Source organism: Phascolarctos cinereus, unplaced genomic scaffold (assembly GCF_003287225.1).
Source record: "Phascolarctos cinereus isolate Bilbo 61053 unplaced genomic scaffold, phaCin_HiC Scaffold_1;HRSCAF=81, whole genome shotgun sequence".
NCBI classification, from domain to species: domain Eukaryota; kingdom Metazoa; phylum Chordata; class Mammalia; order Diprotodontia; family Phascolarctidae; genus Phascolarctos; species Phascolarctos cinereus.
Genome location: NW_027555514.1, coordinates 124,746,439 through 124,763,502, shown reverse-complemented (window position 1 = coordinate 124,763,502; position 17,064 = coordinate 124,746,439). Strand labels below are relative to the sequence as shown.

General features: G+C 36.3%; 1 protein-coding gene across 1 annotated transcript in view; it reads right to left on the bottom strand.

Moving 5' to 3' along the window:
- Positions 1–17,064, bottom strand: part of TSPAN12 (tetraspanin 12) — a 78,416-nt gene that overhangs the window by 36,498 nt on the left and 24,854 nt on the right. Inside the window, exon 5 of the mRNA XM_020966350.2 lies at positions 2,624–2,698. Coding sequence (XP_020822009.1) covers positions 2,624–2,698 — 75 coding nt within the window. The remainder of the gene's footprint in view (positions 1–2,623; positions 2,699–17,064) is intronic.

Genomic DNA, 17,064 nt, shown 5'->3' with positions numbered 1-17,064 from the left:
TATAAAGGTCCCAGTCCTATTCTTTAAAAAGTATAAAGTACAAATTTCTATTATTAAATACTTTGCCAGAACTTAATAAAATCTGCATTTACTGGTTTTACTAATAAGTTGAAAAATTAAGTCATCAAAACAAAAGCCCTGAATAGCCTCTAGAGCTAGTCTATCAGTTCATGTGCATATTTTGAATAGACCCCCCCAGATGCACCACAAACTGGGTACACAGAATTAAAGAGGAGGAGCAGAACCAGCTGCATTGCATTTGGTAAAATGTGCAGCTTTTAATGACCTCAGACTTCTCTCTGAAACAAATACCCATCTCTTTAACGCTAATACTCTTTCAGGGATGCTTTGTGGCTATGGAGCATGGGATATAACAATCTCCAAAGAATAAAAGTTGCAGGTCACCCAAAGGACAATAGAAAGTCACATGGTGGTCATAAGATGCATTATATTACCAATGAAGAAGTACACAGTAAAATCAGATAATGCCAATATATGGATTTGTTTTGCTTGAATCCACGTATTTTCCTTAAAGGGGAGGGTTTTTGGGGCAGCTAGGTGGCACAGTGGATAGAGTACTGGCCTTGGAGTCAGGAGGACCCGAGTTCAAATCCAGCCTCAGACACATAACACTTACTAGCTGTGTGACTCTGGGCAAGTCACTTAATCCCAATTACCTCACCAAAAAAAAAAAAAAGAGGGTTTCTGTGGTGGGTAAAGGGTGAATTTGTAAGAAATTATAGAAGTAAAAAAATGGCAATATTAAAACATTATCAAAATACACAGAAGAAACAGAAGATGTACAGAAGGGAACACAAACAGCAATTTTCTTACTTTTTTGCTAATATAACATGTACTTGAAAAAAGCCACAAAATAGGTCTCTTTGTAGTCCTTTGCATATTGAAAGGTATTATTAAATTCAATATATATTTGAAAAAGCTACCAAGCAGAAGCATCTTTTTTGTTCTTTTAATATTGAAATATTTGTATTTACTAATTGTTGAATTCATTATTTTTTTCTATTTTTTAAAAGATTTACAAAGGAAAAGCAGCAAAAAAACATATTGTTGAAGAACTGCATGACCAGAAAAGGCAGTGGGCTAGTCATGAAGTGAGAACAAAGGATAACTTATTAAATTAGATAAATTCATGTACAGACCATGTGCTCCACTGGCACCCACACAATGCTAAGACACCTAAGGGAAAATCCCCAGAATGTCAAGTGTACCCTTGTAGAAAATTTATAATATGAGGGCACAGGCAAGTCACATGGGATGAGAAGGGATGGATGGGGAGTGAGAGGTACCCCCTGGAGATAATACCCATACTGAAATTAAGACATCTAAGAATGAACATATCAAAAAACCACTCTAAACCTCCCCTAAAAGTTAGTATACAACTTCATCATCCAAAACCTTCTATTAAAAAGTCTATTCATCTAAATGAATGGCTGACAAGCCATACAAGCTTAGGAACATGGTGAAGTGGATTAACAGTACTGCAGGACACTTTTTAAATGCTACTAGATTTAGTGTAACCACATAAGACTGAGTGATTCCAGCTTCAAGAGGAGGAGGTAAGAGAAAAGAAAAAAAACAGAAGTAAATTACCTGAGACTTTAAAGATACTAAAGCTACCCAGAAACTCTTACTTGAAGAGATGGTGCTTGGTGAAGATTTGAGGCCAAAGGGGATATGAAAAAAGGTGCTACCTGACAAATGCCACAGCAATGGCAGACAGAATGGTTATTACAAGTTTTGGAGCAAAAATCTCCCAGCATTGGTATTAGATACTCTTAACTAAGCTACCAAAAATTAGCCAGATTTTCATAAAGATGGTGTAAAAAAAATCATTATTTCAACATAAATTTTTAATTTGTAAATCTATAAAATTCTTAGCCCAGAAGGACAAATTGCAGCAAAGGCATAAAGGGCAAACATATTAAAGACTATATATTGTACCGAAATCTACTCAAGTACATTTTAACCTTATGCAGTTTTACCTGGATTTTTAAAAATTTAAGTTGAGAAATATATTTTGATTTTTAAAAATTCATTTCATAATCATACTATGTAAATTATGTAAATATCACTAATTTACTACCAAAATATGTGCTTGCAATGTGAATATGTCATGACATATATAAAAAACTAATAATCATTCAAAAAACAAGGCTAAGGCACTAAAAAGAAATGTTTTGTATTTAAAAATACATGTACACAAAAGGGAATAAAGAAAAGATATCTGCATAATATCAATAGCTCTGTAAATAAAGTATTGCATTACAAGTGTTTACAAATATAATGAATAAAGCTGTTTTTCTACAGTGGGAGTTATATCACTCCTAAATGAGTGCCCTTCCCCCCCAAATTAATAAGTATTTATTAAGTGTCTACAATGAGCAAGGAAAATGCCCTAAATTATTTATAATGTAAACTTTGGAAGTATATACACAGCAGAAAGGACCTCTTTTTCCAGAGGAGAAATAGATTTTTATCACATGTATTATAATTAGAGAAAATGTACCTTCAAACCAATGATACTGCCTTTGGAATCATGCATTTTTTGAAAGCTGGTTTAACTCAAATTTTAGAATATTTTAGTTTCCCCCTTTGAACTTACCATAACTTCCTGCTCATAGGTCCAAACACCACAGGCTAGCTCCACACAGAAAATCACAAGCAAACTTCCAAAGTACTACAGAAAAAGCATAGGATAAAAGTATATTAGTGGAGCATAATTAAACTATATTTCTGTTATCAAAACCAGGCTAAATATCTTCAGCACCATGTTTATCTAAAGGAAAAGAAAACAGTGTCACTCATTACCAAAACAGGGAGCCACACTCATCAACAGATGGGGGAGAATATCTTAACAATTTAAAGACATCTGCAAAGGACATTCATTCATACCAAAATAGGCTATTGTTTATTAATCACCTCTTGGGATAAATACCCTTGAGAAACTTCAGCACTTCATTAGATTAACATCTGAATTAGTTTGTTAAAGTCTAATACAACTATATACACTGAATCTAAATTGTGGATCAGAAAACCATACTTACATAAACCAAAACCTAGATCTAGTAAGGTTTCATCCAGACATTATGTTTGCCCCCCTCCTTATGGGTGGGGTTTACCCCCACCATTCCATTTAAGTGAAGATCTATCTATTCTTATAAGTTTACAAGCCACAGAAAAACCTAACTTAATCATATTCAATCAACAAATCATTATTAGGTGTGTCTGCTATGTGTGAAGCACACACACACACCTAATAATGATTTGTTAGTTGACTGAACATGATTAAGTTAGGGTTTTTTTTTTTGTGGCTTGTAAACTTCTGAGAAGTATAAAACACTGCAAAATAAATAACTGACTCAAATTATGAAACAGCTTTTCCTCCAGTCTGAGCCTTTTCTCAATTTTCTCCACTTTCTATACCTCTGTCATTTGACCCCAGCATCCAAAACAGTCTTTATTTCTTTCTGCTTCAATAATACTATATGCCACGTCAAGCTCCATGCCAGTTGCAGTGTTTGTAAGCCTTAATTTGAAGTCTTCAAAGTATGAGTTTGTAATCAGAAAAAAAAAACAACATTTTTGAACATAATAGGAAGTCACAATTTTTCTCCAAATCTTCTTTAACATTCTACTTATAACAGAATTCTGGCCAGAAAGCAATGTTTTAAAACGTAATTTATGTTATAATGAGATCAAAAGCCCAGGTCAAACAGCTTTCTTATGCAATCTATCCTGTAAAAACATTTCACAATTTGATTACTCTCACAAGGTAGGTCACACACCCAACCCTCTCCCCAAATCCTAATATTTTAAAATATGTCACATCTGAAAAGGAACAACAGATTAAGATGTCACATAATTGATTAAAACGAAAATCAAGGATGGCCAAAGGAATGGTGAGTAAAGGCAATTCCATTTCCTTTGCTAGGTGAACATGCAGAGTATTACAGGATGATTTTATGCAGAACTCCTTTCCTTAGTTTCCCTTCCCTCCCCGCTCCCCTTTAGTTAAGCCACCCCCTTGTCTAGTCCAGTAGTAGCCTCCTTGGGCCAATGGAAAGTTACCAGGTGCTTGGCTCCTAAGGCAGAAAGGGTCTCTCAAAAGCACAGGACTGCAGAGGTAGAATCAATGAGGTAACAGTGGAAGGCATAAATATGACAAACATATCTCCTTACACCAACTTAGACTGCTTTGGGTGTGCTTTGCATTTGGCTAGAAATAAAATATTTTTATTATTCATCCAAGTCTTTCTAAAATATTCCTTCAGTATAGATATAAAAATATGATGGATCCAATACAAAATTCTTTGTTACTTACAAATATATGACAGCTTCTGAAAGTTCTCACGTGATTCCATTTTCCAATTACCAAATGTTTAATTTTATGTGGTATTAGTTTATGATCACTATATCCTTATTAAGCTCAAACCCATCAGTATTTTATTTATTTGCATCAGTTTTGTCAACAATTTTATTGTTCTGGTTATAAGTCACATTTTCCAATTCAATTTCTAGAAAATTCACAAAATTCTGTACTTAAGGTCATCAGGCGGGTTTTTGTTGGAGTTTTTTGTGTGTTTTTCTAGAAGATAGATCTAGTCTACTAATTCCATGACAAGTTATAAAGCTCAGAGCCATCCTTCAAAAAGTACTCATAATACAATTAGCTATATTTACTTGTAAAAATGTTTTGCCTTCTCCACTATCCAGGAATCAGAGCCTGAGTCTCTCTAAGATTGCTTATCTTACTGAGAATGGCCCTGATAAAACATAATCTGTGTGCTTTTGTTTAGGCAGGTGCTGACTATGGCTTTACTTAATAGTATTATTTAATAATAATAGAGGCCTTTCTTTGGAGCCCCATCCTATCCCCCTTCCTTCAAGACTGAATGCAGGCAAATCAACCCTCTGAAGTGATTTGTATCTGGACAATAGAACTGTTTGTCATTAGCATCACTAGTCTGAGCTCCTGCTACATTTTAGGCCACTTCTCTAAACTGAGAGATAGGGAAGCCCTAAATAAAACACCAGCCAACTGTTTTGGCTGATCCATCAGATCCTAGCCATTAAGTCTCTCCATGGCAGCATGAGTTTCCTTTAATGTTTCAGATTTGACCTGTGTATATCACTTGACATATGCTATATAGTTGTCCAGGTTGATTTCTCAATACTCTGTAAAATTGTCACAAATGTCTTCATAAGTGGCCTCCTTATGGACACCAGTCACAAAGAAAATTTAGTCAATGACAGAGTGCTATAGGTCTGCTCTGTTACCTTCCTGCTCCACACAGTTATTTCTTTGCTTCTTTCTTTAGTTTATTGATACTTTGAGCCCTCTCTTCACTCATGTTGAAATCTTCCCTTTCAACTCCATGAAGCACTTTGTAATTTCATTTGTTCCTCACTACAACTCTTTGAGGTTAGTAATGCATTATTATCTCCATCGAATGGATTAGCAAACAGAATCAGGCTAAGTGATTTTATGCAAAGTCACCTGAATTGAAACTATCGACAATTTTTAATTACAAGGCCTTGTGAGCCTTGATATTCTATAACAAACGAGGCAATATAACACATCCTCACTCAATAGTTCGAAGTTTCTTTGTTCCTTTCCAGACACAAAATTAGGGCTCACATTAACCCATCTTTCTCACAAATCTCTCCTTTCCTGTTCATTACAAATATTATGACAACCATGGGATGGTATAGTTTGTACTGTACTCTGAGTCAGCCACATTACCTCCCCTTCCCTTTTGCTCCCATACATAGTGATTATGTTCATAACACAAATACTGTGACGTCTTTTCTCCCTTCCTCTTCGTTTGCCTCAACTACCCTGCCATCCATCTGTTTCCCTCTTTCAAGCCTTTGAGTTGCCTTGACACTTTGTCCTGCACATTCTGAACTTTCTCCTCCACCATTCACTTGGGCTTTTCTTGTCTGTTTCTTAACTGTATGCTCCATTTGTACAGAACCAAAATTCCCCAATCCATAAGCCTTACCAAATTTAATACAACTGAACTGGTAGACTCACAGAAATAGAATATACAGAACTTCCAACTCTTTACCAATTCCCTTTGACTCAGAAGGTAGCAGGGTCCCTGTCCTTGGAAGTCATCAAACAGAAGCTGGACAACTCCCTGCCAGGAATATATTAAGAAGGGATTAATGCTTCAGGGCACACAGATCATTAGATCTCCAAGTTCCCTTTAAACCCCAGTGGTTAGAGTGCTGGGCCCAGGGATAGTAAGACTTGAATTCAAATCCGGCATCCACACTTACTAATTGTGTAACCCTAAGCAAGTCACTTAACCTCCTTTTGCCTCAGTTTCCTCATTTGTAAAATGGGGGTAATAATAGTATTCACTTCCCAGGGTTGTTTTGGGGATCAAATGTGATATTTGTAAAGTGCTTAGCACGGTGCTTATAACACAGTAAGCTCTCTCTATATATGTTGACTATAGACATGTGATCAATTCTTTGTTGTCATGTAAGGCGGATTTTTTGTTGGTATTTTCTTTTTAACCTACCTTGTCAGTGTAGGAGCTGCCAGCAAGGAAATTCTATGCCAATAAAGATTTGCAAACTTTTTGCAATTTAGGGTCTCGTAAAATAGTCTGGAAGCGTGGAATAGTTAACTGAAAGCCAGTATATGTTTGATGTAGGAATTGAACCCCAGGTTACCTTGACTCCAAAGCTAATCCTCACTGCCACACTGCTACTCATTCATTCACACACACACACACACACACACACACACACACACACCCTTTATATTTTAAGGATGCCTGAATTTATTACTATGAAAACTCTTTACATCAATGTATAGTGCAATCCCTCCATGCCTCAACAGACAGTTCAGTAAGTTACTGCAGCCAAAAACATTCAACACTTCTGGTCATGAGCCTTTCCAAATATTGGTAGGTAGGTCATCACCAGGCCTATGATGAAAGCCAGAGGCTATGAATGGCTAGCGTAGCCTCCTAGAACCCAGGATCACCTCCATGCAGTGGTGAGTCCTTAGAATAAGACTTCAGTACAAGCCTATATCTAGAACTACCTAGATCTAAATACATACACACTCTCCCTATTTAAACAAATATGATATATGCACACATATGGGGATGTGAGAAGAGTAGGTCCAGACCTATGTTTCATCAGTGCGGCGAACTCTGAGTATGGAAACTCCCTCCACTGACACGCATCAGTAACTTATACTGTTACAGAGTTGACTAGGGCCACTGAGAGATTTAAAGACTTGCCTCTAGTCACGGTGTAGGTATGTTTTAGAGTCAAAGCTTAAACCCAAGATCGGCCCCATAACCCTAAGTTACACTGCCCCTCAACACACACACACACACACACACACACACACACACACACACACACACAGACACGCATGCCCCCCCACATCCCTTCAAAGTTTTCCTTTTGCACCCATTTGCCTACATCCTCCCTTATCAATGTTGATAATATTTATAACATGCTGTGCACACAGCTCCATATACTCTGCAATTCATATGACCTTCACCAGGGTGGTCACATCAGAGTCATCACCATCAATCAAAACCTGCTCCACCTCTGAAACCCTGAACTCTGAAATTCCTCTCTCACCCCAATCTCCTGTCTTACTATCTCTCCCACACAATAATCCACCCATTCTTAGTCTTTACTCTCATTGTTGTTCAGTCCTGTCTGACTCTTTGTGACCCCATTTGGGGTTTTCTTGGCAAAGATATTGGTGCAGTTTGATATTTTCTTATCCAGATTATTTTACAGTTGAGGAAACTGAGATAAACAGCATTCAGTGACTTGCCCAGGGTCATATGGTATCTGAGACTGGATTTGAACTCAGGTTCTCCTAACTCCAGGTCTGGTGCTCTATCCACTCCACTTCCTAGTTGCCCCTTTACTCTCATTAAATCAGTCCTTTGAGCCTTCCCTTTTCTCTCAACCTTGCAGTCTTTTCTGAACTCCCTGCTCTCTCTTTTAGCTTTTACTCTATAATCAGACACTGTGTTAAAATTTTATCTTGTTCTGGTTCCCCTGACCACCCTTCCCACTTCTAGTCAGTGTGGTAACTAAATTTATAAGCAGCTAGTATAAAGTAACAATGCAAGAAGTAAGATTGCAAAGGGGAAACAAGAAGTCACATATACACTGTCCCAAAGAACAAAGGAACATAACTTACAAACTGTATTAGATATTGACCAAAAATCGCATCCTGAGACTATGTGCTAAATTAGGGGAAGCCAATTAGGCCTTGCTGTCAGGACATTTTGGTCCTATATGTTAATCTCAGATAAATTCCAGAAATCTACAGTAAGACCAACAGAACAACAAATATTGCTGATAACTTTGAGATAATGTGGATATGTTAATGAACTAACCCTAAGGTGCCCCACTAAAACCCTATAAAGACAAGACCTCAAAATCTTGCCTTCCCCTACCCTACCCCCCAGCACTCTTCCATTTCCATCTGGGTCCATGGTGCCAAGTGGTCCCAACTCTAATCCAAGGTTAGGTAAGCTACTCACTGTGCCTCTCTCCCTCCCCATTTTCTTCCCTCTGCAGGCTGCCTTCCTCCACCACCCCATCCCCATTTCCATGCCAACTGCCTCTGTATTCCCCCCTTTTGTGCTACTTGTCTCTGTTCTTTTTGTGCCATGTGCCCTTATACCTTCTGTGCCTTATTAAAGTGTGATTGAAGCATTACTGCCACTACCATTGTGGTCTTTCCCTGCAAGTACCCAAAGAACTAGGTGTGCCTGCCCCCATTTCATAATTACATCTATTAATTAGCAATTCCATGACATTTTAATAATACCCTTTACTCCATCTTTGAATCCCTTGCCCATCTGACTGTCAACAATTCCCCTCCTAGTAACCCAAGAAATGGGGAAATTTTCACCATCTCTTTATTAAATTTCTACTGCTGTGTGGATTAATGCTCCTGAAGTAAATCAAGACATCATGCTCTGTGCATATGACTCTCAACTCTGTCCATCCAGAATCACTCCACTGAGCTTTAGTTCCACATCCCAACTTCCTGCTAGACATCACTTCTTAGATATCCAACAAGCACCTCAAACTCAACATTTCCAAAACTTGAACTCATTACTTTCCTCCACAAACCTGTTCCTCCTCCCATTTTCCTTATTCTCCCATCATACTCCCTGTCATCAAGTTCAAATCAGTTATCTTTAACTGTTCCCTTACCCCTACTTCCTCAATGTCTAGGCAATTTGCCAAGATATGTCCATTCTAACAGTATAATCTCTCACATCCTTTCCTCATATTCTCATCATCCTAGTTCAGACCCTTATCATCTCTTGTTTATTTAATAACCTCCTAACTCATCTCTCTGATTCCAGTCTCTTCCCTTTCCAATTTAATCTTCCCATAACTGCCAAAACTATCTTCCTAAGGCATAAGGTTGACTATATCATTGCCCTACTCAAAAACTTTCAGTGGCTCCCATAGAATAAAATACAAAAGAACTTAGCCGCCAAGCATTTAAGCTCATAATCTATCTGGCTCACTATAAGGCACACCTGTGTTAATGAGCAAGTTTTCTCAATGAAAAACTTCTTTGAAATAAGGAATTAATGCCAATAAATATGTTCAAACCTAATCACCTGAGAATACTAGTTTTTCTGTTCAGAAACAAGTATCTGGATCCATCTAAGCCAATATGTCAATAAAAATAAATTAACCAAAACACAGCCAACCTCATTTAGTTATGATAAAATTTCAGCTAACCAGAACCTCTCAAGTAATTCATTTTTTTTAAGGCCTAGAAAACCAAAACATTTAAATTTGAACACAAAAGTTTCTTAGAAGCTTCACCCCCCCAAATCCTCTCAGCTCCCACATACAACTTCAGAAGAGAGGCATGGTGTGGTGGAAAGAACATCATGGAAAAGAAAACAATTGTATGCCCTCATCACCTGGGTCTGAGTCCTTCCCTTGACACTAGCTGTGAGCCTGAGAACCTCTGAGCTTCTACCTCACAGGGCTTTTATAAAGAAGACATTTGTTTAAGAACCTTAAATGACTTACAGAAATATGAACTATTATTATGCCACTATGGAAAATGCTAAGTATGGTCATCACAGTCACTAGAAACCATTAAGCTTGGAGTTTTCAAACTTTGAACTCAGCCCTGTGAAGCAGAAGTCTAATTTGTTTAGTGATCTTGGTGGAGGATATTTTTTAAACTTACTTTTATTTTAGAAACAATTGCAGTCACAGCTTTCGCAAATGATTATCTTTTTATCATTTTAAATTGAAAAGAAAATCTAATTTCCTGCTTTGAAAATGGTGGGAGGGGGTAGATTGGATCTCATTTTGAAGCTTGCCCTGGTTAATTATCCCCATCCTGTGAGCTTTTAATAAAGAACTACTTGACAGAAAGGCAATGATAAGAAATGCAAATGAGAAACTTGTTCTTAGACTTGGTCACTGTGTTGATTTGCTTTGTAGAACTATACATATTTAATTCAAGGGAAAGCTGAGAGGAGGGAAGGAGAACAACTTAGTGAGTAGTGTTAGAAACAAAAAACAGCATCAATAAAATTTTTTAATGAACAAAAGAAAACAAAAATGCAGAAGAGGAGGGATACAAACAGCAATTTTTTAAAATCATACTGTAAAATTATATGTTATATATACATTTTTGCTTCTTAAAAAACAATTTATATAATAGTTTAGTTTCTTATACAAGTTTTTCTAGTTCCTGATGATTAAGTTCACAATAATAAAGATAATTTAATTAAACAAAGTTATTAAAATCCATTTTCATTGCAATGCATTTTTATAACTAGAATCCTCAAATAATTTAAAAAAATCTAACTAGATTTAATTCCTCTCAAAAAAACTGAGGTGTTATTTTTTAACTACGTTGAGGCTATATTATTTTTGTTCCCCCCAAGGTATCCTCATGTATATTTTATATATTTAAATATTTTCATTATCTTTTGTTTTCACAACACCTTAACATTTCTGAAAATATCCTTCTTCCTCCCCTACCCAGCAACAAAGAATAAAAAAAGAAAGGAAAAAGGATGGTTTAGCAAAATTAATCAACATCCATTGAATTATGTGCAATTTTCTCCACCTGCTGTCCTTAATCTCTGCAAAGAAAAGGGGGTAGTACATTTGTCATCTCTTTTCCAGGGCCACACTTAGTCATTATAATTACATAGTATTCAGAATTTTGAGATTTTGCCCTTTTTGTTTATATTGTTGCTATCACTGTATACATTGTTTTACTGGTTCTACTGACTTCATTCTGCATCATTTTGTAACTCTTCCAATGCTTCTCTGAATTCTTTATATTCATCATTCCTTATGGTATACATTTTTTATATTCATGTACCATAATTTGGTTAGCCGACCCCTAATCAATGGGTATCTACTTTGTTTTCAGGTTTTTTTTTTAACCACAAAAAGTGCTGCTGTGAACATTTATTTTGAATGTGAATATTTCTCTCTGTCTTTGACCTCAGTGGAGTATATACTAACCACTGGGACCTCTGGGTCAAAAAATTACTACTGTATTTTATCCATATTAATTAATAAATGAGAGTGCCACAGGGCCACCCCTGTCACTAGCCACAAAGTCATAAAGATGGTTGAAAAATAAAAGTGAATTATATTAGGGCCCAGAAGTACAGAATGACACCAAACAGGTCTAAAAAACTGCCAAAGCTCTAAGGCAGGGGTGAGGAAATACAAGGAGTAAAAAAGTTAAAAAAAAAAAAGTAAATATGGTTGGGAGTAGTAAGTAAGTACAATCCAAAATTGCTTTAAGTGCACTCATAATATTGTGGCCCTAGCTGTCAGCCCTACTCCCATCCCCCATAGCCTAGTCAGTCACAGCTGGAGGCTGTCCTAACAGGCATAAGGAAATTCTTGAGAAGTCAAAAGTCTTACATATACCTTAGAAGTGTAACTAGGACTTTTTTCACCTGGGCAAAAATGGTCAATAACTCCTCTCACAGAACACACCCCACCCAAGGAAAAAACAACCATTGTGTATAGCTGTTGGGCACGAGGACAGGAGTGCTGTAGCTACAGTGGTTGAGTTGGGGGGAGGGTATGGCAGGCAGGGGTAGGGGTGAGGAGGAGTAGATTTCAAGGTCCTGTCCTGGACCTTCAAACAGATTGCCCAAGAGAGAATGAACAGGAGATAACAATATAGGTAGGGCACTGCAAGGTCTACCTCGTCCAGGAAAAGGATTTGAGCTATTCTAGGGAGGATGGGGTATGCTTTTGCAGACTTCAATCCTAAAGGGGCCAGGCTTCTCTGAGTGGGCAGAATAACTCCTCTCCTTCAATGGTGTCTGAAGAAATAAAGTACTTTGATCCCACCTTCAGACCCTCTAGGAAATCTGGGGATGAGGCATTTAAGAAAGAAGAGAACCTTAAAAATCGGTCCACTAGAATGAGGTCCATGACGCACTGCATTTTCTACCCGCCATCAATGCCATCTGCTTGCCTCCCTGCTGTCCTCTTCCTGCTCCACTTCATTCTCTGCTGGTCTGCAACCCTTTTCCCTAGCACCCTCTTAGGACCTGCTTCCTCAACTTCTGTAGGGGCATAGTCAGGGTGAGGTGCTGGGACTGCAAGGAGTCCACTAAAGAAAGAAAGCACCATGCCAACAGAACTGTCCTCTCCTCCCCACATCAAGATGTTGGCACCCATAGTAAATATCATGTTCTTTTCCAGTGGAGTATTAACTTTCTTTCTCTGATAATACAGTAAAATGCCATGGGGCCTGTGGTCACTAAAATTGTAATTATACATCTAACTACTAATAAACTCAAATTATTGGATTGAATTTTTTTTTAATGAGTTAGAAATTTTTTATACTTCACTGCTCATAATAGGTTTGTATAACATTTTAAACAGAAGCTTAATATGAGTATTGATGATGAAAATATAACTGCATAGTTAATTCATCTGAAAAAATGTTTTTGAATTTTTCTAATTTAACAATTATTTTTTGCTTAACTCTTGCAAAACACAATACTAAACATTTACTGAGCTCCTACTCTGTGAAAATAGTTAATTAGTAAGCAACGATGAAACCAAAAGAAAAAATATTTAAATATTTAATAAAAGATTGAACCCTGTTTGGTTGATACATCTCAAATATTAATGTATCCCATATGTTTGAGACTTAATGGGTGTGTAGTCCTGTAAAATGTAGCACAACTAGAAAAATAATTTTTTCATTTATAAAGTTTTACAAATGTTGAGAGACAGGCAGCTTATCTTATAATTTGGTTTTTAAATAAATGTCAGCTTAAGTTTCTTCATGTAAAAATTTCCAGTTTCTTCATCCTGAAAGCCATAGGATTTTGCAGCTGAAAGGATCTTATACGTTATTTAGTTCAGACCTCATATATTACAAATGAGGAAAACGAGGACCATAACAATTAAATGATTTACCTGAAGTCATGAAGTTACTATCTGAATTGGGATTGAAATATAGGTCCTCTACCTCAAATCCAAAGCTCTTTCCACTACATTATCAGTGAATCTCTTTAATTTGGTTTCTATGCTAATTTGTACATTGTAGCCAAATAATCCCCCAAAGACAATAATAGTTCCTGTGATAGGACAGTAAGCCCTAAAAAAATCATAAAAGTTATTTTAACCTACTTCTAAATGGGTTTATGTCTGGAAATATGGCCTTTTCATTTAAAAACTAAAAATATGCTCTTTGCTACAACTTATTTAAAACCATGGGTACCAAGATAGGACCAGAGATTTAAAGTTGAATGCGACATCAGAAATCGTCCAATCCAACCCCTTTATTTTACAGATGAAGAAACGACTCATATTGAGGCAAATTATTCACTGAAGGTCACATAGGCAGGTAGTAGATAGCAGAGCTAGTGTTTGAATCACCATGTTCTGACTCCACATCTATCATGACACCACAGAAGCAGATTAATCTGCCCGGGAATTTGCTACCAGCTTGACTTCATCAACGGCAGTGTGGTACACTACACAGAATTCTGGGCTTGGAGTCAGGAAAATATGGATTCAAATCCTGCCTTCAACACTTACCATTTGGGGTGAAAGGGGACAAGCCACTTCAGCTCCATGTACCTTAGGCAATTTCCTAAGACTTATCTACATACAGGTAATCACCCCTTCACCCCTTCTTCAATTCAGCAGCCCATGTGCACACGCACCCATATACCCATGCGCCCACACACACATACCACATTCCAAAATATAATAAACTATATTAGGGATGTTTAATATCAAATAAATTGTGTGGCCCTTTCTAACTATACTTTAAATAGCTACATTTTAATAAACAAAAGGTTTGATTAAAGGCCTGGATTGCGAAAATGATTAATGATAAACTCCAGTCTCTATCCTGTCTAATGCTAAGCTTTACAGACTTTCAGTGTTAAGTAACTTTCTGTCAGTTGCTTATTTTTCTTATCCCCAAGACAGGAGATTTTAAAATATTACATTACTTGTAGTTAGTAAATAATAGAATTCCAGCGCCAAATATTTGTACAAGGTAATGGAACAGCTGTCATTTTGTTAAGAATCCACTGAGACTAGGATATACAGAATATTTTCATTACATTGGTACCTACTCCCTCAGAAAAAGCAAGAGAGATAAAAATCTCAGTTGTATCCTATGCTTAAAATGAAATTGCAAGGAAATTAAATCAGTTCTTTATAAGTGCAATCTGTAACAATGTTCAGCATTTCCAAAGGAAGAATAGTGTTCAATAACTTTTTCTGAATTGAATGAAATAGGAGTACCCTAAAACCTTAATAACTGGGAATAATTAAAGGGAGATTTGGTCTAATACTAAACATTTGAATTACAAAATATTTTCAAATAAATAAAACTTTGCTATTCTCAAGAACATGCTGTAATACCAATTTAGTAATCAAAGTGTTGCCAAGTATGAAGTTCTTCAGACTTACTTGTTTGAATGCACAGACTTTTTTTTTTGTCTGGCTGTAGTGCTACAAAGTGCTTAAATAATTTTCTGGTAAATAGGTCAACTATTCCCTCTGAGACTGTTTTATTCAGTTAATTTGCTTACCTTAACTTTCTCTACTCCTTCCCACTCCCATCCACTCCTACCCATGCCCCAAAGTACAAAGTCAAACCTTTATGTTAACCTTTTAACCAAGCCTTTATTTTAAGGATCCCACAAGTTATGAATTTCAATCAATCAAAAATCATTCATTATATGCCTGCTAGGTGCTGGGAACAAGTACAAATAATGAAATAATCCTTATTCACAAGGAGCTTGTATACTAATGCAATTCAAATTAATAAGGTCTTTCACAATTTAGCTCAAACTTTGCTTTCTATGTAACAAGATAAAAGGAAGGTGATATAATCTTTAGAGAGCCTGAAATCTTGAAAAAAAAATCCAAGAAAAAGTCTTGACCATTTCTTCAACTCAGTAATTCTCACTCTCCAGTACTTTAGCATATGATATCCAATATTACTTTGTAAATATTACTTCTTTATTTTAGCCTCATTTCTTATTAAATTTTATGCCTATTGTCAAAGAAGGTAGTGTCCAGAAAGTCTACAAAACAGCAGCAGGGATTTTAAAGACTGAAATGGAGAGTTCTCAACAGGAGCCACAATAGGCCTGCAGCAATAATTAATCAAATAACTTGTCTTGTGAATTCTGCTACCTTTTATCTTCTTAGGCCTGTCCTATTAGTTTTAAAGAGTCTCCAACAAATCACTCTGTGGGATACGTATTTTTACATGGACAGATAAGTGGAGGATGGGTAAAGAGAGATGAAAAGGAGACTACAGTTCTTGGTGGGGTGGCCTAGATTTGGAATCATAAGCTTCCTTCTCTATTACAGTCATCATCTAAGAGTTGAATAGGAACTATGGTCAAATGGACATTGACAAAATGGACCAAACAATAATCATTTTCACTGAAAACTGAGTTAGCAAAAAAAGTAATGCTGAGCTGATGGAACACATATTCTTGGTATCTTGGGGACCAGGATCCAAGCCAACTTTGCCCAAAATCTTCTAGTTGAGATTCTTTATCAGTAACATCATTCCAGATTCAAGGGAGAAAATAAGGCCTATTCTTTTATACATCTACCACATGTGATAGGTTAGGGGAAAAAATCCAAAATATGGAAAGAAACAATTTTGACCATTTCTTGAACTATTCAGTAACTCTGATTCTCTAGTGCTTCAGAATATGATATCCCATGTTATTTTGTAAATATTAACTTCTGCATTTTAGTCATTTTTCTTATTAAATTTTAAAATTATTGTCAAAGAACATACATTTACTTTAGTTTTATTCATATGTGTGATATATAGAAATGTATGTAAATATATCCTTAAACGTAATTAAATTCAGTTTTCTGAAATTATTTTTCAATAAAAGAAAAATGTATCCTTTTAATTTTGATAACTCTGTGATATTAAGAATGTTTACCCGAATTTAATAAGTGAGGCATTTCCCTCCCTATTCTTAAGAGTTCTTTCGTTGTAATGCTAAAGACTTCTCATTTTTAAAAATAATTTAATTCAGTTCAATATTTATTAAATATTTACAATGTGCAAGATATCATGCTAAGACATTGGTCATATAAAAATCCATTCCAAGTCCCCAGGGAGGACACTCTACAGGAAGGATGCAACACAGAGAAATAACTATGAGGGAGTTTGAAGTAGAAATTACCAATAACTGATGGGAAGAGAGAAGACTTCATGAAGGAAATGGTGCCTGAATGGCACACTGAAGGAAGATAGAAATTCTGAAAGGCAGAAGGATATTTCAGCCTTCTTTGAATGCACAGTGACAAAAAAGAGGCAGGCTGAGTACTGGGAAACAGCAAACAGAGTTTGGCTGAAACAGACAGTAAATATGAAGCAAGGTAATGAAAAAGAATACTGGAAAAATAAGTTTGAGCCAAACCATTTAAGACCTCTAATGCTAGGGTAAGGTGCCTACATTTTAGCTTATAAACAATATGGAACACCTTTTATCAAGGTAT